Below are 23,528 nucleotides of genomic sequence, written 5' to 3'. Positions count from 1 at the left end.
TTGATTTCTGTTTTAATGTGTATCGATGAAATCTTGTGTTGACATCAATAAGATCTTGAGGTGAACGGTATCCTCCCTACAGTTGGATGACATTTAAAAAGTAAGGAAATAGTCCCGCCTTGTGGCCTTTTCCCGAAATCACGCCTTGTGTTCTCTCTACGCTTAGGCCCGCCCCCTGAGCCCTCATAACCAATCACAATCTCAGTCCTTGGCTTCAACTGTCATGGTGGTGTAATGTCCGGAACTTTGTCTGTCAGGTAACACTACTGCAACAAACTCCCAAAATTAAACGACTTCTTTCAGACTAGGGTAGGAAAACGTTGATGTTAAGTATCAGGGTTGTTGTCTGAATATACTCAACATTTGCACGGGGACTGTTAGAGGTTTAAATATCCCTGAAAAACTAAACTCAGGACAAAATGTTTCCATTTGCTATCTTGCCTCGAGTGACTGGTCAGCCAGCTAAAATCAGTGCCACACTCCAAAGACTGATAATTACCCTCCTAAATATCAAAAACCCGACTGTTTTGGGAGAAATTAACTCGTGTGACTCCTCCGGAATTAAGGTACCAACACCACGCGACTGAACGACATCTTTTGTGGGTTGTTTGCGTTTGTTTTGACGTGCAAGTTGGGAGTAACGCTAAGTGATGGTGACGATAGCCAACTTTTGAAACTGGCACCGACCGTTGGCTAGTTTAACGTTACGGCTAAACGTTACCAAACGTTTTTTTCACCGTTTACAGCTTAGAAAAGACAAATACGTTGCTAAATGACGCAGTTCAGCCAAAGTGTGTGCTAGAGAGGAAACCCCGTTGAGCTGTTAACCTTCGGGGTTTGTTGTGGCGTGTGTGCCATGGTGATGCGGGGGTGGGTCCTCTCTTTAAGTTGTGCGGTTTCGAGGCAACCGACCTTCGATGATGTCTGCCAGTGAAATCTCTGCACTCTTTCAAAGTCGGCGAAAGAAATGCATCTACCTGTAATGTGAGGTGAGTTTGCAACTCGATACTGATACAGATGCTCTCAAAGTAACTTTCACAATAGTGAAATTCACATTTCTCTGTGTGCTTTCTCCCCACTAACGCACAGATATAACTGGTTTTAGTTAACGCTAGCTCTGCGTTGCTCTGGCCTCCAACCTGTCAGGCTGGTTAACAGTTGTTAAGTCACTCTTGGGTTGTTGTAAAGCACATGAAAGAAAGTGTGTTGTTGCTCGTCTGAAACTGTGGATCAGAAACAGATAGTTGGCTTCAAGTAAGAGACTTGTTTCCTGACATGGCTCTCAGGGCATGAGAATATGTTTTTACATGTTTTTTTGCAGGAAACTGTTCTTTCTTGACTTGACCCAGTAGCTGAGAAAGTCTGCTGCAACTGGCAACACAACGTGGCCTCTGTTGGATGTCACTGGCAGAGTTAACTGGTGCAAAGCTGCTGTCTGCAGCCAAAACTTACAGGATTTTGTGAAAGACAGGTAGAATTCTCCTCCCACCAGTTCAGTGATATTTTGCCTATTTTATTCACCTTGTACTTACGTTTCAGTCTGGATGGGTATTACATCTTACATCTCACAATACCTGAGTTTATAAAACATACTACAACAAATCAGTGATACAAAACAGAGAAAAGCAGCAAATCCTCCCATTTGAGAAGGTGGAACCAATTTTTTGCTCAATAATAACTTAAATTGTGAATTTATTATTAATGCTGATAGTTTATCAACCAATTATTTCAGCACAATTCTAAATAATTGTACCGTTTTATTCAGCCACTACACTGCACAGGTTATCCTGTGTCTTCAGCTCTCCCCGTGCCTCCTTAAGAAGATTAGCTGTCGTATATTAGTCACTAGGCCGTCCTAAACAGGACACTGCACCTTGCTCTAGCTCTGCCAGTTTGTGCTCCAGCTACACTTGTGCTCTCTGTGCTCAGAATTCAGCTGCCATCATCCTGTGAAGATATAAGCTTTGTCCCTGACGGCCAGGCTGAAGGATTTTAGACAGCTGACTGGGAATGACAGTAGAAATTCTCCTTTTCTGTCTGTCATTTCTTCTTCCCTCTCTCTCTCTCTCTCTCTCTCTCTCTCTCTCTCTCTCTCTCTCTCTCTCTCTCTCTCTCTCTCTCGTTCCTCCACCCCACCTGTCCAACCTTAGTTTGTTGACAGGTGATTGTGAACACTGTGAGGAGTTGAGCTAGCCTCTTGTCCTGGATGTACAGTATACTGATGATCATTGTCTGTTTACAATCAGTGAAGCCCCCAGTAAGGGCTTTAGAGCAGCTTAATCCCCCCATCTGGTAGCTGAAATAAATCCTTAGTTCCCCCAGGGATAAACAGTGAGCATGAGCAGAGCAACAGGTGAGTCGTTTCTTTGCTTTATTCTTACCACAGAAGCTCAGAAATCCAACAATTACAGAAAACCTATAAAGTTTTTGAATTTGGAAATGGCTTTGAGTTCACTAGAGGTGAAAGCAGGGATAGAAGTGTTCAGAACCATTACTTCAATAAAGGTAGAAATGTCACAATGCAAAGATGACTTCAAAATTCAGTTCTTTAGATGTTTTATTTTTATTTTAAATTAATGGTGAAAACCATTATATACTTTACTTGAGTATATGCATTTGCACCATTGGTAACAGTGTTTAATCCAACAACTGCACATATTTTCATCCTTGTCTCCTGGTAGGCCTCGTCTTGGGTCCCTAGACATTCTTGTGTGTTAGCGTAGGAAGGGAATAGGCCTAAATAATGTCATAATCATAAGCTCTAGCTCTTTCTATTCTAAAGTTATTGTTTTTCGTGACCCTCAAGTTGTTTCTCCGCTGAGATGTGTGCTCTAATTGCTTGTGGTCTACTTTAAATGCATGGTGAGTTTGCCATGTGGGCCAGCGTGGGGACTCTGCTGATTTGTGTATGAAAGGGTTGCAGAGACAGCATGTCAGTCGTATACACGGAGCCTTGTTTGTTCCTAACAAAATCACAACAAGTCTGTGTGGATGTACAGGAGTGAGTCTGGATTTCTGAGCAAAAAAGCATAAGCCTCACCTGATAAGAGACATTGTCGCACATAAGAAGCACCAGGCTTATAATCTTCTTGTGGTAATCATGGATATTGATAAAAGAATCATGGTGGTGACCACAGTTCTCAATGACCGTTCTGATATACAGAATGCTTATTTCCTTGCTTTAAGTTCACAGTAAGTTTCTCTGATAGTGCTTTTTAATAGTTTTGAGTTCGTATGTGTGTTTTTTTAATAATTAACCTACTGGCTGCTGATATTACTTAAAAAAGCATTATAATATAAAGTTTAAATGCATACCATATGTGTACACTAAGGGAATACTGTGATTATCATGACAATTACAATGTGACATTGGTGCTGAAGCATGCTACATGCCTTAATCAAAGTTTATAAAGATATGGAACTTTTTTTTCTTTTTTACTTTTTAGAGGACTAAATAGACTCAAAGATGTATTGTTGTGCTGAAAAGCAGAGCTTATGTTCCTGTTGTGGAGTTTCCATAGTGAGCGTATCAGCTCTAGGAAGATACTGAGGGGACTTGTAGTAACATTGTGAACTAGGAGTCAAACTAGGTTACATGTTTATTATGTCTGAACTATAAATGCTGAATTGTGCAACCTGGGGGCAATCAAATGGATTCTTAAGTTATATGTTGTGTAGACTAACAGAAGCTTGGAAGCGATGAACCTCAAACAAGATGTCAGACAAAATGTGTACCACTCCCACGTCCAAGTGCATCATGAATAAAATAAACCAACGGGAACATTAAAATACATTTGTTGACTTTAATAGTGCACATTCAGAGGCATGGTTGTTGCTATAAATGCTTACACATGATCTGAACATCATTCCTAATTTTAAGGCTGTTACTAGGCCTGATGCTGCTTGCATTGCTTGACCAATTTATCTGCGGCTTAATTTTGAATTAATCATCAGTCTAAAAAAAGTCAAAAAATGGTGAAAAATGACAATGAGACATGGACTCAAAAATGACTAAAACTATTAATCAATTAAATCACACAATTCATTATATTTTTACTGCTTGAAAAAAAATGTGTTGGTACTGCTGGTATGGTGTATTTGATAATGCACTGTGAGTATTTCCCTTTTTTTAATCTTTCCTTGTACATGTTTGTTTTCCTTGTTCCTTGATGCCTCTGTGTTTGAGTGCAGTGTTAAATGGTTAAAGATACTAAACAGCTGATATTATTTTGTGTTACAGCAACTGCATCCAAAGAGATCTACCCTACCTCCAAACTGAAGACTGGCCAAGCAGTTCTCCTTAGCTGTACCTCTGGACAATCCCAGCTTACTAACATGACCTGCAGTCAGTAACCCTCTGTAGTCATGGCTTTGAAAGTGGACCTCACTGCAGAGCTACGTCAACAAGAGAAGATGTTCTGCACATCCCTGTGCCTGGCTGAGACATTAACTGAGGTCAGAGCTGAGACCTGAAGGGGGCAATGGAGACTAGAAAGAAAACCAAATCAGGGGTTCTTGTCTGGACCCCTGCCCCGGTACGCACGTCACCCACCACCTCTGTATTATCTGAGGATGTGTGGGCGGATGAGGATGATGAAGAGGCAGAGAAGGACGATGACTTTTTTAGCCAGATGGATGAGAACGGCATCATTGGATTGTCTGAAGCACTGGAGGGTGTGGAGTTGGAGGGATCTTGTTGGGATTCAGATGCAGAATGTAACCCAAACTTGTACCCTGGACCCCTGACCCTCGAGGCGGCAGTCACTAGTGGGCATGAGAGGGACGCACCCAAGGAGCAGGATTTACAAAGGCTATCACCATGTGAGTCTTTAGTTTCTTTCCATTACAGCGGACCATTTTGCAAACCACAATGTGTGTGACTAGTCCTATATCTTTCTGCAGGTCAAGGCATCCATCAGTTCTACCAATAGGCCTGTTTAGTAAATTAATTGTTTTGACTGTAAAATGTCCTAAAGCGCAAGTTGATGTTATCAGGTTGCTTCTACTATCAGACTACCACTCCACAGTCTACAGAGATGCAGTTTATTATCACATTAGACGAAGAATCAACTGCAAATTCTGTCGACTAATAAGCTGGAATTTAAGGGAAGGTTTTACTTTAAAGGTAACTTAAAAATGAATGTGTAATCAAATTTGTTCTTGCTTTTGGCAGTTGAGGACTCGACGGGTAGAGAAGAAGAGCAGAGGAACGAGTGCATGACTGAGTGGGACAAATACTTGGACATGACGGAGGAGGAGAACGATGGAGATGAAGCGGTGACGCGGAGTGATCGGAAGAGAAAGAAAAATAAACCCACTTGCACATCAAGGGAGCGTGGAACCATGAATGGTTTGGCTGAGAGCAATATTTCCAAAGAAGAGAATGATGAGTGCAGCTCTCCGAGATCTTGTAGTGCTCACCTGTTAGCCACAGAACCTTCTAGAGTCTCCAATCATCACTGCCGAATATCCCAGCCTGCCTCACCGATCATAGCAGTCACTTTCCCACACCTTCTCCACCTCACTGCTGAGGAATTAGCTGCTGCTCCAGGGATTGATGCTGAAACCTTACCAGCGATAAGCTTCATAGAAAGTCTTCCAGAGTCGCACGGAAGTGTCAAGTCCAGTCCTAGATGTCCTGTAGTAAAGCTCAGGGCTTCTCATCCTCCAGCAGCCATGTTTAATGAAGAAGTTCTGTCAAATGATTACAGCGGAGTAAATAACGGGCCTGTAAAAGCATCAGATAACTCAGATAAGCCTCGTAAACAGCCTACTCCCTCACCAAGGAAGATGAGGCAGCACTCACCAGAAGCTACATCTTCAAGGACTCGTTCCCCCAGCATGGGCAAGGCAGACGCCTTAAAACTCAATCATCAGACCTCAAGTCCTGGCAGAGAGACGAGAACACCAAAAGCCACCATTAATGCTGCTGAAGTGGATGAATCCAGGTGAGCGACAGTGCTGTAGCATTTTAACCATGCCTCATGTTGTAGCCTTCGAAGCCTTCCTTGTTTTTTTTTCATACATCTCGATGTATTTTTAAGAAAAAGCACTAACCATAACTTTTACAGAAAAGGACCTCTGAGTTACCGCACACCAGATTTCTCCAACGTGGAGCCCAGAGTCCATTTTCCCAAAGGAGGTTACAAGCCCCCGAAGAGCAGACACTTTTCCAAGAGGACGTCCCTGTCCCCCGAGCCCCCATTTGTGTTTAAATCTCCTGCTGACATTGTGAAAGAAGTCCTACTGTACGACACTGATGGATCTGCTGCCTCATCAGACTCTTACAAACCACCAACCAGTGCCCCCAACTCCACTGTGCCACAGGAGTTCAGATCCCGCCAGCAGGCCACCACACTGCTGGACCAACTACAGGTACTGGTAGATGACACTGCAGCTACACAAATATGCTTTGGCCAACCTGTGTTTTTGCCACCAGAAAATTCAGTTTTTTAATGGCAGCCAGGACAACACGGTCAAAAATTCAGCATCTCACCTCCAGAAAAGCCTTTTTTTTATTTGTTTATTTTTTTTATAAATCCTAGTGATACTGTCTTAATCAAACTGGATCCATTCAAAAACTAAATGTTCTTAAATGTCAAAAGAGAAATCTCCTAAAGGAGGTTGCAACCACTTCATCGCCATCCTTGCTCATTCACAGAGGCAGCGATAGACCAGCTGTCTCTCTTTACATTCTACCTGTTTCTGTGGCAACGCTGATGTCAAACAACTAGATAACATGGACTGAGCAGGGAAAGCACACAGACAGTACTGTGTGGTACAAATAATACTAAAGAGAGAACTTCTCTGTGGAAGTCTATTTTTCACCAGGTTATCAATATCAACCCTGCTCTTGTGTATTTCTAGTATTTTATTCTTAATGCTTTGCAATCACTCTACTGTACCAAGGCAGTCACAAAGCTTGGACTTGTGACTTATCTTTTTACTACAGAAAAGCAGATTGAAATTGGGAAGTGGTCTGCAGATCATTGACCTTGTGCTCCTGGTCTCTTCTCCCTTTGCACCACCTTTATGATTAAAGATAAGATTTAAGTTTGGCTACTGCAGTCCCTCCATGCTGCATTTACACTAGTCTTAGTATGATAGTAGAGTTATTACATTTATTTTGCCATTTTATGAGTAAGAATGATGCTTTTATCGGCAACACAGGGTTGTATATAACGTATAACATCTACTGACATGTATTGAAAGTGAACCAGTGTGTTTTAGAGCTGACCATGATGCACATTACATGGACAGAAATATACTGCCACCCGAACATTCCCCCCATTTGTGATCGTTGCACCAAAACCATGGGCCATTAACCTCTTACCATGAAGACTTTCCACCAGATTTTGGAAGCTGGCTGCAGAGATTTGCTCCCATTCAGCCACAAGTATTAGTGAGGTCGGGCATTGATGTTGGTTGATCAAATCTGAGTCATAATAGGTTAGGATCCATTGCTTTCTCTCTGCCTCCCTTGCCTTTCCTTTTTTATTCCTCCCTTGTTTCCACTCCATGATTACGTTTTCACTCTGCATTTGTTTTCTCTTACCTTCCTCTTACTTTCTTTTTTCCTCTACCTCTCCTCTCGCTGCAGGAGGACTACGACAGACTGCTGACTAAGTATGCCGACGCAGAGAACACCATTGATCGCCTGCGCCTCGAAGCCAAGGTAGTTAATATAGAAATTAGGCTATAATTTATGTGCAGTAGTACATCATTTGAAAACACAGTACATACTGGTGCCATAAAGATGTATACTCTCAATTATAAATCACTATACCAATCACTATCGGGTTTCAAAATGCAAGGTTTATCTTTCTGAAAAATGTAAAAGAAAGATGACAAAAATACCTGATTCACCTCTACTGTGTATCTCTCCTTGAACAAAGGAGCAGCTGTGGAAGTGCTATTATGTCCATTTTCAGCTTTCCCTATATTTTGACAATTATTTCTGTGAGAGACAAGTTGCCTTCAATAAGTATAGAATTAAGAATAAACAGGCAGATATATTATTGTCTTATTTAAGGGATTCTAGCATCAATCTATAAATATTAATAAAAAGTGATAAATACAATTAAAATTCAACCTGTGCAATAGAAGTAAAAATAAGAAAATCAAGTTACATATGGTTCAAAGTGTTAAAAATAAACATGCACATTTATTTATTTCAGATATATATTCAACTGTTTGAGCTTGTTGTTTGTCTTTATACCTCAATTATGTTTTTCTACAGGACAGACCTTTAGAGATCCAAAGGCCAGACATTGTGAGCACATCACAGACAGAGCAGTTTGTCAGAGTGAATGATTAGAGAAAAGAAAGTTGGATAAGAAAGACATTAACGAGGAGGAGAGACGGGATGCGTGTCATGAAGTAGTAACTTTAAAGAATTATTGGCCCATTTCTGTTGGAGCTGTGTGTGTGTGTGTGTGTGTGTGTGTGTGTGTGTGTGTGTGTGTGTGTGTGTGTGTGTGTGTGTGTGTGTGTGTGTGTGTGTGTGTGTGTGTGTGTGTGTGTGTGTGTGTGTGTGTGTGTGTGTGTGTGTGTGTGTGTGTGTGTGTGTGTGTGTGTGTGTGTGAGAGAGAGTGTGTTTGTGTGTGAGTGTGTGTGTGTGAGAGAGAGAGAGTGAGAGAGTGTGTGTGTGTGTGTGTGTGTGTGTGTGTGTGTGTGTGTGAGAGAGAGAGAGTGTGTGTTTGTGTGTGAGTGTGTGTGTGTGAGAGAGAGAGAGTGAGTGTGTGTGTGTGTGTGTGTGTGTGTGTGTGTGTGTGTGTGTGTGTGTGTGTGTGTGTGTGTGTGTGTGTGTGTGTGTGTGAGAGAGAGTGTGTTTGTGTGTGAGTGTGTGTGTGTGAGAGAGAGAGAGTGAGAGAGTGTGTGTGTGTGTGTGTGTGTGTGTGTGTGTGTGTGTGTGTGTGTGTGTGTGAGAGAGAGAGAGTGTGTGTTTGTGTGTGAGTGTGTGTGTGTGAGAGAGAGAGAGTGAGAGTGTGTGTGTGTGTGTGTGTGTGTGTGTGTGTGTGTGTGTGTGTGTGTGTGTGTGTGTGTGTGTGTGTGTGTGTGTGTGTGTGTGTGTGTGTGTGTGTGTGTGTGTGTGTGTGTCACGATGAGGTCAGTTTAAGGTCATTTTGATTTATTGCTTCGATGGGAGGTGCATCCATTCATTCTCATTTTCATTCAGTTCTGTTTGTGCTAACAGGGAAGGGAGGGGTGACCATCCTGTTCCGTTTTTTCTGCTCCCAAAGACTACACACATTCTAACATGTAATATAAAGTGTTCTCGTCACCATTACCACATGTACTGTTGCTCAGGCTGTACTTTAACCTAGTCTAATGTCTCATTTCTGGAATAAGCTACCCAGCAGCAGAATTGACTTGTGAATTGTTGATGTCTTGAAATGTGACATTAGTTCAGGTCACTTATATCACTTTTCTTTTGGAAAGGAAAAGTTGCTCCAGAAGACCACCAGACTTGTGGTAATCTCAGATCTGTCACATCTCCACCAGGTGAACCTGTACTCTGACCCTCCTAAGCCCGGCCACTTGGTGCAGTCCGGACTGAACCAGGACACTTCGAAGTTCAAGATATTGGATTTTCCTCAGGCTCAGAGAGCAGCGTTGAACTCTGCATCTCTTCATCCAAACGAAGACAGCGCTCATCAGAGTATATTCATCCTATCCAATATTTACCACTTCGCTGTCCTATTCATAATTTCATAAATCATATGTCATAGAAATTAGTCGCACTGATTTCTTGATTTATTGCTGCACAAGGACATTGTCACTTAAATGTCATCAAGGTGAACATGCAAACAAATAATAAAGTAGCTGTCATCTATGATCAGCTGCTGATAACATTGCATCATTCTGTACAACTTGCATCATACATCTCTTATTTCCACTGCTTGTCTGTCAAATAAACAGGAAGTACATCTGCCTGTTCGTCCACAAGAAGCCCGGATCCTCAGATGGGACAGCAGCTGGTCAAGATTCTCTACAATCAGGCTGACACGTTCCTCCAGCAGGTAAATTACCTGTTAAAAGGGGATTTATGCAAGAATCAAGATTCTTAACTTCTAAGATTCTGAATCAATTCACACCTTACAATGTTTTTTAATGAACCTGTGCTACTGTGTGATTTGCTGAAGCATTACACAAAATACCAGTTCTACAGTGTTATTTTGTGCACAATTTATTTTGAGAATTGGCAGGTTTCTGGGAAATAAAAAGGCACCTAGCCTTAGCCCACCAGTTGTTTTTATGTAACAGGTAGCATTGTTATATTTTTGTATAACTTCGAACACATCGTATCGTATCGTTCTTGACGTCACTGAGAATTAAGAAATACTAAAAACTTTTAGTATGAATCAATGTCACCTTTTGTCTAAGGTTTGTTTCTGTGTTGTTTACAAATATGAAAACTCCATCATCTTGTACACTTTTTACTCTGGTTTCATGCGATAATATGCCACAACCCTTTATTAGCGCTCAGTCGACTGATCCTGAAATTAGCACTCCTATGTACAAGGATGTACTATATACTAAACATATTTAGAATCAGGTTTTTAATTTAATCGCATTCTATAGGGTTGAAATAGAATTTTGAGATAGTGAAATATTGTCACACACAGCAGTCAAATGTTTTTGTGTTCTTCATTCAGCTGCAGACATTTGAAGATCTCCTAAAGAGCAAAAAACTCAGGCCATTGGAACAGATCAAGGTAAGAACAACAATGAGTTTAAATAGTTTGGAGAATGACTTCTAATGGCCACCTCATGTTCATACTAATGATGCCATACTCTTCTTTAGGGTCTATCTCAGCTTACGGAGGGTCTCAGCTCATTAGAAAGGGGCTACTTGTTAGCAAGGAACGAGCACAAACTCTTACAGCAGCGAGGGGCAGAAATGTGCCACTTTGATGCTGAACGGTAAGAGTCCCAAGAAAAATATGTCATAGATTAAATTTTATGTTCTGTACATGTGTGCACTCCGTTGTCTGTGCTGTTTTTCTTATGTTTGTGTGTGTATGTGTGTGTGTGTGTGTATCAGGGAGCTAGAGGGGCTGATCTTTCAGTGTGGGCTGCTGTTGGATGAGCTGAAGGAGCAGGTGGACCAGGGGCCTGACCAGCCCTACTCTGAGGCTCCTCTTTCTTCACCTCCTCACCCCACTCCCACCCCTTCACCTGTCCCCTTTGAGTTTGGAGAAAGTGAGGCTCACCCACAGGTACCATCATACAGCTCTGTCTGTATTTATGCACAGTAACAGGATTTCTATTTAACATTTGCACTTGTTCATGAGTGTGAAGGTTGTCAGCATTTTTTGCTGGTTTTATTTGTTGCCCTGTCAATACAAATTATTTGAAAGATAATGGTGTTGTGCTAAAAATAGTTTTTTAGTCTTTAAAAAGCTGATTAGCTGTCTAGCTGTCAGCCCACAGATACAGGTTGTTGGTTCATGGAGAACACACGCCTTCTATTAAATGACGGGACGTAACTGCATCCATGTCAGATTTGATCTAATGATCTAACTTCATCTCCTTCCAGAGCCCACCGGTGGCTTTGCTGGTTGATCCAGGAGAGAACGCCGTGGTCACTGCCACTGAAGAAAGTGATGAAGAGGAGGACACTTTTAATTCTCACTACCTCAAACCTCTGAATGGCAAACAAAGACACGTTGAACAAGAGTTTTCCACACTAATGGATCCGTGAGTTTTTAGTTGAAGAAAGAATGTGATGAGTGACCATCTTTACCTTTGCTGAGGAAGGTTGTTTTTTGATATCCAATGATTGTTTTGCTCACTGTGAGAAGGAGATATGGGCAGTAAGGAGCGCAGCATGCAGGCTAAACTTTATCATCTCACTCCTCCTCTGTTTAGCTACCAAAGCTTCAAGGAGCTTCCCAAACTTTTAGACCATAGCCAGAGGGAAGGAGCTCCTGCCTTAAGAAGTGACTTGCAGCCTGGGGATGAGGAGAAAGAGAGACCTGGTCATGGAACTGGAAACCTGGCTGTCCAGGAGAGTCTTCTACAGAGGTTAGTCTGCAGAGAATTAGATAAGATGAGTTGTAGTTCTACCAGCAGCAGAATAATGTTGTACTCGGCAGCTCTGAGTGTCACTGAATCTGAGTACTTTCCTGCCTTAATGTAAGACTTTTTTTTTAATCTAGAATGATAAATAATATTCAACCTAAGAAGAAATTGAACATAAATAAATGTGTACAAAAATCAAACCCACATAGGGGAAGCTAATTTCAGTAGCTCCACTGGACAAATTGTCTTAACTTTTTTACTTTTCTGTTGAAAGGAACAACATATCAGATCAGGACTCTCCTCCTGTTGGCGCTGGCAAACAGCGGACTAGCAGGTCCAGTTCTCCTTCACGCAGGGCCTCCAGCCAGTCCGCCACGCTCCCCGTTCTTCCTCCCAGTAGCAGAAGGAAGTTAGAAGTGGGGAAGTCCCACAGCAGCAGTCTGAGTAGTCTGGGAGAGATTACTGCATTGGAAAGGAGCAACTCCAAACTTCAAACTGGGCGCAGCAGAGTGCTTTCTCAGGTGAAATAACAGTCTGTCATTGATTCTTCATTGACTTTATTTATAAATGTGGCTCGGTTAGGGGAGGAAGTGCTTAACATTTGATCATGTGAAGAGTCGAGGCCTTCGAAGGTTTTACTTTTTGAGACCAAAAATGTAGATCGTCACACCTAATCATGCTTTTAAAAATGTTTATTGTTTCAGCTGTAATAAATTATAGGATTCCAACCTTTCAGATAGTTTGAAACATTTTCTTTAATTTTCTTGTACAGTCAAGATCTTGTTTTATCTCTTTTAATGCTTTTTTTTCTCCAGATAACTACAGAATATATTTAACTGTCGCCATACTTATTACTACATGTCTAGATAATAAAGAAAAACATATATATTATGGCATTGTGTTTGTTGAAACGCTGAGCTCACAAGAACCTTTAAGTCGCTAGACAATTGAGCTGCAGTTGTTTTGATTTTATTGGCCTTACTGCAATAATGTATGCTTGGCAATTTCTTCTTGTAAACCAGTGTTTTATTGCTTTTATAAAGACAACAATCAAAAGATCATCCATGATAAATAAAACCGTATTTTTTCCTTAAAGCATGATGTATTGCTTCCACAAAGACAACTATCTAGTATGACAAATAATATTGTGTATTACTTCCAGAATATGTATAAGTTCATATTGTATAATCTCTGTTCTGTGTTGTGTTGACCAGGATGGGATCATCTCTCCGGAGACAGACAGTGGGTTTGTCTGCTCGGAGAGCAGCCGTCTGACTCCTGCAGCAGCTCCCAGTCCTCCCCACCAGAGGGCCCCAGAGAGGTGAGGAAGTCACTGCTTCTGGGCCTCGAACACAAATTTATGGCACTATAAATGTTTCCTCCATTCCCCACGCCTGTTACACAAACAAACACACACAGCATACTGATGTCTGACCTTGCAACGTTTGAATATTCTTTTGTGCTGCGACAGTGTTTCAGTGCCTCAGGAGGGGAACCAGAAAAAACCTCAGATAGGCTCAGGGTCAGCGGCATCTCCTGCCCCTTCACCATCACACAGCCACACCGCTATGAATCCCAGAAGGGGCCCCCGGCTCAGCCACGACCAGCCTAGTAGAACCAGACACGGGCAGAGGAGACGCGCGTTCTCCTCCTCTCCAGGGTGCGTCGTCCGTCAGACGGAACAAACCAGGGTGGACAGTGGGACCAGTGAGTTTGGGTTGGAAAGTGACACCTGTGAGTTCTGAACATCGTTGCAACTGCTGTTGTTCTCTTACGTGGTTATGACTCTTATTCATGTGTTTTCTCTCATCGTTTATTTAACCTGCTGTCGTCTCTGCAGCTCACGCTGTGTCTGAAGACAGACGGAATAACCAATACGCAGAGTCTAATTCCCTCCACTACTCCAGCTCAGGCTCCTCCCCCGCTGCACAGCGTCACCATGGTGATTCTCTCAGAATGCTGAGCTCCAGTCGGGTGGCGATTCGCAAGTGAGTGTGTGTAGCAGCAGCTGCTATGGCGATAGCTGTAGAAAGAGGGCCAGGTTTATGTCTCCCCACTGAGAAATGTTTTCCAACAAATATATATGAAATAATATTCCCAGATATGTTCTGATAATGTTCTGTTAACTCCTGTAAGTTCATCCAGAAACATCATTAGACCTTCTGTTTCTATCATCATATTTTTTTATGTATTTTATTACAGAACCGGCTGCTATTGAATTTGGTTGCATATTAGGAGGTACTCTATTGATTCCTGCATGGTGTGGTGTTGCATGACTCTTTTCAAAGAGTGTGTGTACGTTTGGACTGACACCTGCCTAAATACTCACTGGCAATTTGGTCACTTCGTTTACTGGACTTAACTCATGTTTGACCTTGGATACCTGTGGAAAAATACAACAACATATGTACTAAATACAAACACGCCTCCAACTGGATTGTTTCATTTATTTTTAAACATCATTTGTGTGTTTTTTTTTTAGTGATGCAATCCAGACGCTGCAGGCCGAGGTGACCAGACTGAGGGAGAGACTAGAAAGCTGTCTGAGAAATACGACACCTATGAGCTCTGTGAGAGCAGCTCCTTCAGCTCAGGAGAACTACACTCACCACAACACCTCTACACCTCGCATCAGGTTGGTTTTTATCTTCTGGGGGAGTAACCACACTGTCCACCTGTCTCACAGCAACACTGCCCAGGTCACTGCTATTAGTATGCAGAGCAACAGGACAGGCCTTCTAGCTATAGCAAGGAAGTCTATAGCCATATCTGCGTTGTCATTGCTTAGGTCTGGGGAGCGATGGGGTGATGTCAGCAGGGGAGGAAGAGACAGACGGACAGTTGATGAAGCTGAGGAGTCGACCCCGAGGCGAATAACAAGGGAGAGAGCACCGTCTGCAACAAGACCACAACCTGCCAACTGTAAGTGGATCTGAATGTGCAGTTGATCCTTAAACTCAGAACTTTGCTTGAAATATAGTTTATAATACACATTTATGCACATACTAGCATGCAGCATGCTCCCTAAACAGCAATGCTTTACATTTAGTCATCCAAAGAGTATAACACAACATAATGTGTGTGTAAAATTCTGTTGCATAGAAGACATGGATCCACTTGTATCCAAGTGCTGACTTGAAAAAAGATGCATACAGATATAAGGAAGCGTTTTCTTCCCAGGAAAAAAAGGCATATTATGACTTCATCCATGTAATGTTTTTATTTTCACTGATAGGTTCAGAGCCCTCTTCACCTCAGCCTCGGCCCTTGGTGTCCAGGTGTACTCAAACATCCACTTCAGCACCAGACAGCTGCCGTTCGCAGACAAATACTGTCCGCAGCAGGACACACCCCAGTAAGACTGTGCATCCCTGCACTGCAGACATTTTAATAGCAACTTCGTTTTTAGCTGACAGACCAATCCAGAAGAAACGCCGATGACTGGGAAGATTGGAGTGTTGTGTTTTGCTCACACATGCTGACAGTGTCATTGTCACAGAATTTGAAGAGGCTACAGCTGGTTTCTCTTATCAACAGGACAACCCAGTCCACACAGTTCACAACAGCGGCATATTAATTGAGACTGCAAGAATAGCAAGCAGTTATCTAACAGAATATAGATGAATTTCATTCTAATGCAGTGGTTTCCCTTTTGTAATTGCTTTGAATGACATGGCTATACTGAGCCAACACTATAGCATTAGTAAAATGTCCTAACCTGACAGCCTGACACCTTCTGTCATGGCTCATACAAACCCTGTAACGTTTACTTCAGTGTCTCTCTCCTCACAACCTTCAAAATAATCTCCATGTGTGAGACAATATTATATAGACGCACCCAAAAATGTGACTTCTTGTCATTTCGTTGTCACATTTCTTCATGTCAACACAGATGAATGTATTTTAGATTCAAATCTGCCAGCACAGATTGTGTCTATCCCACTGGTGATTCAGTTTGCATTGTGTTACAGGGCAGCATCCTGCTGTGGCTGTACAAGGGTCTGAAACAGCAGATGAACCTGACAGCAGAGGGCGTCAAGCTCCTTTGTGTCCACAGTGTTTGTCGCGTCACCAAGGGCAACCGGAAAGTAAGGAGGCTCCTTCCATCCCAGCAGACATTTTTTTTCCTTCTATGTGTTTGTTCTTACTTGCTTTGCATTTACGCAAAGAAAGGACAAAAATATTTTGTTTTTTAATTCCTTTGAAGTCAGTGTTGCAGTTTTGTCCTCATAATTTGTCCTGCTTGCTTGTTTTTCCTCTCCCTGCCAGCTGGTGGCGACAGAGAGCTGACCCACTCCTCTTGTTGTCATCGCTGTCCTCTCTGCAGATGCACTGAACCCTCCAGAAGCGCTGAGTCAGGTTAGAGACATGTGATCAAATGCTGCTCCAACACACTGTTAACAGAGCGCTGCTTTCAGTGCTGATGGAGAGGTGTAAACAGTTACCTCTTTATCCTACAGGCCTTTACTCTGTGTGTGTGTGGTTGATGATGTAATCCATGAGTTTGTTGTTCAGTATCAGCAGCACAAAGTACATGTTCTGTACAGTCACTGTGCTCAGGAAATGAATTACTTCAGTCTGCAGTCAATTCAATTAGTTTAATTGTGTTAAGTGTTAATGGAGCTGCCCTGTGCATCACAGACTGTCGCAGATTCTTCGACTCCCCCTCACACACAAGCTGCCGACCAGCCATGTCCCCGGACAGAGCTCTGAGGAGCGGATACTTTGCAGCTGCAGCTCCTCCTGAACTGTTGCAGTGCATGCCAGTGTGCCCACCACCACTCCTGTGAGCATCCTGCCCTCTCGCTACACGCATACGTACTAGACATATGATGAAGCACCCACTTGGTTGAATTCAGACACCGGCCTCACAAACAGATACTTATTGTTACAAGAGAATGAGAGCCTGAAAAAGAATACAATGTGAGCTAACACTTTTGACAAAGTAATCTGCAGTTGACAAACTTAAAGGGATAATTCAGGAGTACATTGCTTTGCTTTGCTTCAAAATATATACTTCAAACTATCCCTTTAATGTATGCAGAAGCTGAGTCCCTATTACAGTACATACTACACATATACTGGGAATATGCTGAAATGAATTATATTAAAAAATACCCCAAAATGCAAAGCACCAAGGAAATAGTCTAATAAGATAATCTGTATAAATATAATGATCATCTCAACTGTCATACTATTTTTTTTTTGTCATCAATCTTACCTTCTCTTCAGGTTGTACTCAGCGCCCCTCTACGTGTCTCCTAGCAACAGCACCAGCAGAGCTTCAGGTGGCAAAGGTCGCAGGGAGTCGAGGGGAAGGACGAGATGCTTCCGGTCCACGGACAAGCAGCACACCATGGACACCTCTTTGAGCAGAGCCATCAGAGCAGCTCGGCACATGAAGCACACCTCCGGACACATGGCTCGCTCTCTGGCTACTGGATTGCACTACCAGGAGCTCCTGACTCAGTCCTGCAGCCACTAGTCTGCTCGCCTCACAGGCAGCGTTAACCTGAGACTGTCAGCATCACCAGGAGCTGAAGGGAGCGAGTTCAGGACCAGGTAAATTAAAACTAAAAATACTCCTGTATTTGGAGGAAAAACTGAAGCTTTGATTACTGCATTTTTTTAAGATATACTTGTATGGCCATCCAGTTCTCTACATGACATTCAGAACATTAATATAGCAGCAAACAGCTAATTTGCAATGTAACAATATAGTTTATGCGAGCTTCTCTGTGCTTTGTTTACATAGCTGGTCAGGCCACACATGCATGTGAGTGCCAGTGGAGGCCCTCCTGGCTAATGATGTCCTGAGTAGTCTAGTGTAGAAGCCTAACAATGACATACTGTAGGGGGTTCTAGAGGTAAACAAACTCTATTTTCAAATCTATATATGTTTTCAAAAGAAACATTTAGATAAAGCACATCCAATAACAACAGAAATGATAATAATAAATCACAAACAGAATGTAAATGATAGTTACTATAATAATACTGATTTCTCCTGGGCCGGGGGAAATTACTGAATGGGCCCAGGCCTGGAGCCCGCCCATAACGCTGATGCTGGCTAATGCACACTGATACTGCCGTGATGCTATTGGTCGGGACAACATTGTCACTGTTACTCAGCCAACGCCAAGTTGGGAGTCGTGTGGAGGCAAACAAGTCCCAGGTGGCCATGAATTTGTTTCTTGAGCAGTCATAATAATAATAATATTTTCAAAAGATGTGCTGGCATAAATTAAAATGACAGTTTCTAAAATGATGTCGTACTGTAGATCAGTTTGAGGAAGTAAAGACATTAGTTTCTACTTATTACTCATTGGACATGAGAAGTTACAGCTTTCTTGAAATGACAGTTGTCACAACTTAATACTCAGTTATTTTGAGCTATTTATTGATCATGTGACTGTCTTTATTGAACATGCATTTATTTAAAATCATGTCTAATTTGTAGAAATCTAAAAATATGTTTACCTGTTGATGACCTGGTCGTACAAGACATGGTTTTATTTTATAAATGAGATGCTGGATATCCTCAAGATTAGTCTGCTTTTATGTTGTTACATTTCTCTGGTGTACTGCACATTTTAAATTGTGGATTTTTAGATTGACAGTATTTTAATTATAAGCTTGTGAGGCTAACTGTATGAGCCAGACAGGCAAGTCTACTGTAACTGCCCAGCTTTATGTTAATAATAATTCACACATCAGCACTGCAAAGGCTGTTTAAGCTTACAGACTGTATAAATAGGTGGGAATGCCAACACCAACAGAGGAATATTAAACTATTTTTTACAGATTATTTCATGAATTCTATTTGGTTGAAATGTACCATAGAACTGTGATGTTTATGTGGGTTTTTGTAGTTCATTTTTAATCCTTTTTGTACTGTTATTTTTCAAACTGTCTTTTTAAAAAATATATTTTATGGATAATATTTTCAGGTGTCCCTAAGGAGCCAAATAAAGGTGAAACTTAACATTTGCTTTTGCTGTACTTAACTGTTTTTAGTAGTTAAATAAACTATTCAAAAAGGGGTCTTAAATGTAATGGAAGCCAATTTATTAGACAGCCTTAGAACATATTAGGTACACATGGAAGTATTGTTTGTGCTTCAACACTCGCAAACATACAATCCCCATAAGTTAAACAGGTTTGGGACAGACTAATGCATCACTATTATTTTTTTCTCTGATAAATAATTTTGATATAAATCAATTGATTTGACAGAGTAAACCCTATACAACAGCAAATTATAATAGAAAAAATATGAACACAAAGTCAAGCGTTTGCATCACAGAAAACGCATTATAGTGCAATATACAACTTGTTTGCCAGGAAAGAGTGGAGGGAGGGAGGAAATAAAAGTGAAAAGATTTGGATTCAAGTTCTTTTTTGCAAAGCCATTCACCATTGGAGGGTTTTACATTGCACCAGAGGAGGAAACAGACAAAGAAAATATAGATATTAGATCTTTTTCCCAGTTGACCACTAACAACTACAGCTAAAACGTCACAAACACGGCGGCTTCACATTGACATTTTTCTTTTTAAAGGAAAAGTTTCACTACTTCACAGTCAGAAATATCACCAGTCAACAGTGAGACGCTAAAACAGCAACATATGGCACATACACAACACTACTCAGTGCATGGCCCAATTAAACAGCATTACTAACCAATGATGAGACTTAATCTGACAACATACAATACTGAAATACAACTGGCCCTTTTTAAGATTATTCATTAAATATAAGCAAGCAACGGCCTTTTTGACATTAAAACGTGAAGTTTCTCCGGAGAAAGGAAAAAGGTTGTGGCAAGTAAATACTTTACAGTCTCAGCAGGCGGAGGAGGGATGACTCTGGCTTTTCACAGAGCTCTTTGTCTTTCCAATGTCTGCTCAACCAAGCATTTATACATGAACGCTTCAACGAAAATGTATGTTTTGAGTATCTGACTGTAAGCAGACAAACTAAGTAGTTATAATGTTCTAGATAATGTATTAGTTTTATATTGCCATAGTTTTACCTAATGAACAGGCAGTGGAGTTTACAGATGGACCGTTGCGTCAGGAGTGGCTTGAAAAGTTTCAACGTGTGTATTTCTATGTTTCGATACTCAGAACAGAGGTTTTCGGTGAAGTGTTCAAGCTCAACTTAGGAAGCTAAGTGCTAAGTCTGCGGCTCCCAGAACATCCACACAGGATACAAACACATTAACAGTCCACACAAGTCCAAGCATGCTACTGTGTACGAACATCTCAAATGGGTAGGGGGACTCCTCTCTGATGAATATATTTATACATATATTGCATGTTGACTGATATGATATATTTTACAACATTGACCTCTCCAACTGCACATCCCTGCTCGACCCGCGTCCAATAAAACTCACACCGAGGAGGAAACCCAAAGGAACAAACAGAAAATGTCTACCTTTTGCACAGGTTTCATAGCATACAATATTACATTTTGGTACTTTCAGTTTTAAATGGCCTTCTGTTCTGATATTTAAACCTTTTTTTAAATAAGTTCATTTAGTTGCATCCATTGTAAAACATGAGAATACTTGCAACGATTCTTTGATACAACATATATATATTTTTTTCATCATCTAAGATGCCTTTCTTCTCAAGCAAGATGCATACACATTAATGTAGGGGGCAGGATACAGAGGTGAGATGGGTAGAAGGGAGGAGGGTTAAGGTATAGAGGAGAGAGATGTGACCGGAGGATTTTAGCTTGTGACTTCCTCGTCTGGTTTGTTCATGGCCTTGAGCTGCTCCAGCAGGCTGGTGGGCGTGAAGATGTGGGTCGATCCTGGAGACACACACATTCAGAAGAACACACAAATACACACACAGAGCGTTAGATCTGCACTTCTGGGAGGAAACAGATGAAAAATGTGTTTTCAGCTCTTGCTATGAATGCCTACTGTAGATGAGGGTAGTCTCACATAATGTTGAAAGTAAAAGACGGAAGCGCTGAGCAACCCAAACTAATTAAATCATAATCAGTTAGCCAGCAGGTTAAAATGGATCGAAGAGATTGGAAGACTAATTCTGAAAAGGTGGGAGATAACCAAGTACTTTTACTGCACAAGCACAAGTTCAAGTGCCTATCCTGCATTTCATTCAGATGGATACTTTGTACTCTTTATTTCACTACATTCATCTATGGTTTATAGTAACTACTTTAATGGGAACGATCATGGAATAGACTGTAAGTTGTCGAGTCGAAATCGTGACTTTTGTAGCTAGCATGATTTATGCTAGATTTGATGGAAAGACTGGAATAACTCATTCTCTCCAATGTTCCATGTATCCATCTCTTCTTCTAGATTTGAAATGTTTTGAGCTTGATTTGTCTCTTTAAAGTACCAACATCTTCCACCTCTGACTGATACTCTTGAGTGCTTTACTCTCCAAACATACAAACTCATGAAGCCGTGTTAAATCGCATGCAGCTGAACAATATGAAAGCACACTGATCAGTGATGGCACCATACAACTGTCATGAATCTGTGGAAGAAAGAAAAACGGCAGGAGGGCTTAAAAAAAAAAAGAAGACATCTTCTCTACATGAAATCCCAAAGCAGAGAGTTGGGTCTATCATCTCCATAAATATGAATGAAAATGTGGAACTCTGAAACCCTAATAACACAGAGATGAACTGTTGTGACAGCTGAAGACACATTTCAGACATTGGAAAACGCTAGACTGGAGTAAAGCAAACTTTTTGCCAAATTTGTCTCTTTACTGCCAAATTTACAGATTCAATCATAAAAAAGGCAAACATAACATTTGATTTACTCCTTAAACAACATTGTCGACAGTATTTGACTTCATTGGCTTGTTTCTGTTTGCAAAGCTGCATGTTTCTTCCTGTTTGGTTGGATTAGCTACTTTAACTCAAAGACATTGGCTTACAGAGACTAAACGTGACCCTGTGAGGGGTCACAGCAGGAAGGGGAGTTAAAAAGGAAAAAAAAAAGACAGAAGAGAAAGAGGCAAGCCCATCTCGAGTTGGGTCGTTGTGGTGACGTGGGGGTCATATGTGTCAGGGGTCGTGGGTTTAGCGTGGACCACAGAGGTCAACGTCGGACTGGCCTCGCCTGCTTCTCTGCTGTTCCCCAAACACACAGCTTCGTGGGCGTCTCTGCCCCAGAAACACAACACCGCGGCGTTGATCGCCAACACCACTAACTATTCTACACGGCTTGGATTAGATCAAAATAGCATGGCAAAAACAAAGACTTGTTTTAGTAAGTGATGGCCATTTTGCTCAGGAGGTGTTGAATGCAGCAGTATGGGCGGGGAGTAGCCATACTGCTTATGGTGAGAAACGCTGGTTTGTAAACGATATCGCTTTAGCAGATTAGTTAGGAATGAGATGGATGCCCAGGATTACACTAGTCAAGCTTTAGTGGGTGATGCGTCTTCACAAATAGACTTGCTAATAATTTACCAACAATATGGTAATGAACTCTACATTTACAACAATGCATATATCACTGTGAGCCTGAGTGTAAATTACAAACCTGTAAACATGATACATTTTGTATTATAAAAACTAGTAATTTAAAACTGCTCATTCTTGGAGGTATGTGCTGTGAGTGTTTCTGTATTCCTGCATCAGCAAAGTGAAAAAAGTCTTCTATTGTGTAAAACGTAAAGGATGAGTTTCGGAGGAAACAGAGTTTCCTACTTTAGGGGAGGGTGGATTAGTGGCAGGTGTTTGGCATGTGCGGCATCTTTACCTGTTATTTGGTTGCTAAAGCATATCAGGTGGCTATGCTACATTCCCAGACTCAGCAGCAGAGAGGCATCACAGAGGACGGAATACAAAGGGCAACGTTTTGGGCAATTGGAATTCTTCTTAAATTATTATTGTTACTTTTATTTCCCATCTTTGTTGCCTCAAAATTGCCCCGTGTTATCACCCTACAAGTATTATCCTGAAGGTATTTTGTTGCTAATAGTTAGCACCCTCTGCCGACGAGCCATGAGTCATGTGAGCATGTGATGGTGGGTCAGTCGGAGGACTGGGAGTCAAAAGAAGAAGAAAAAAAAAAGAACCACAAGGGAAAAAGGAGAGGATCCTTCTTTGAAATCCAACATCAACTCAAGGACCTGTCCGTATGTGGAAAAACCAGTAACAAATCAAGGTGATTGTCTTTGCAAAGGCTTAATTAGAAAAATAATCAGACAGTAAAAACGGATAAAGATGGATCTCGGGGGTAGATTAAATCTGGAGTGAGTGTTCAACAGGGCTCAAGGGGCCTCTGGGTGGCTGTAGTGGGGGGGCGATTTAATCCACCCAGCTGAGATGATGGGAGGAGGCAGCAGGGATGGGGTCACGACCCCCTCACACATGGCCGCTCTTCAGCAGACTTTACTTGGGCTGAATCCAGATGTCCATCTTCTGGACTTTGACCGTGTGCCCCCAGATTATTTTATGCATCGGATCTTTACTGGCTTTGGTCACTTGGATCC

General features: G+C 41.6%; 2 protein-coding genes across 4 annotated transcripts in view; one reads left to right on the top strand and one right to left on the bottom strand.

Annotated features, from left to right (window-relative positions):
* The first annotated feature begins 499 nt into the window (after window positions 1-499).
* Window positions 500-20,556, top strand: akna (AT-hook transcription factor). 2 transcript variants are annotated; one of them, XM_084035050.1, is made up of 23 exons: window positions 500-989; window positions 4,241-4,821; window positions 5,174-5,948; window positions 6,072-6,375; window positions 7,601-7,675; window positions 9,505-9,661; window positions 9,922-10,022; window positions 10,659-10,718; window positions 10,808-10,926; window positions 11,048-11,222; window positions 11,543-11,703; window positions 11,875-12,030; window positions 12,302-12,548; window positions 13,242-13,348; window positions 13,499-13,761; window positions 13,868-14,015; window positions 14,510-14,662; window positions 14,816-14,949; window positions 15,263-15,382; window positions 15,999-16,115; window positions 16,297-16,386; window positions 16,669-16,813; window positions 17,260-20,556. In XM_084035050.1, exons 2-23 carry the CDS (start codon window positions 4,482-4,484, stop codon window positions 17,510-17,512), a joined length of 4,200 nt encoding a protein of 1,399 aa, XP_083891176.1. In that variant the 5' UTR covers window positions 500-989; window positions 4,241-4,481; the 3' UTR covers window positions 17,513-20,556. The 2 variants fall into 2 exon arrangements, with proteins under 2 accessions (XP_083891176.1, XP_083891177.1); XM_084035051.1 differs by having other exon boundaries at window positions 4,241-4,832; window positions 5,203-5,948.
* The window catches only part of stxbp1a (syntaxin binding protein 1a), a 32,624-nt gene continuing 28,174 nt past the window's right edge, over window positions 19,079-23,528 (bottom strand). For both annotated transcript variants that reach the window (XM_084035075.1, XM_084035076.1), the window contains one exon: window positions 19,079-20,853. Coding sequence is in view for 1 of the 2 variants with exons in the window: in XM_084035076.1 (XP_083891202.1) it covers window positions 20,771-20,853 (83 nt within the window). In the remaining variant the exon portion in view is untranslated. The remainder of the gene's footprint in view (window positions 20,854-23,528) is intronic.

This window comes from Eutrigla gurnardus, assembly GCF_963514095.1.
Source record: "Eutrigla gurnardus genome assembly, chromosome: 19".
Taxonomy (NCBI): domain Eukaryota; kingdom Metazoa; phylum Chordata; class Actinopteri; order Perciformes; family Triglidae; genus Eutrigla; species Eutrigla gurnardus.
This window is presented reverse-complemented; position numbering and strand designations above follow the sequence as displayed.

Bases quoted from the DNA above. Each gene is read 5' to 3' on its own strand.
- akna (XM_084035050.1), top strand. From the start codon at position 4,482: ATGGAGACTAGAAAGAAAACCAAATCAGGGGTTCTTGTCTGGACCCCT. The intron at 11,223-11,542 runs GTACCATCATAC...ATCTCCTTCCAG, and splicing joins AAAGTGAGGCTCACCCACAG to AGCCCACCGGTGGCTTTGCT. The intron at 16,814-17,259 runs GTGAGCATCCTG...CCTTCTCTTCAG, and splicing joins GTGTGCCCACCACCACTCCT to GTTGTACTCAGCGCCCCTCT.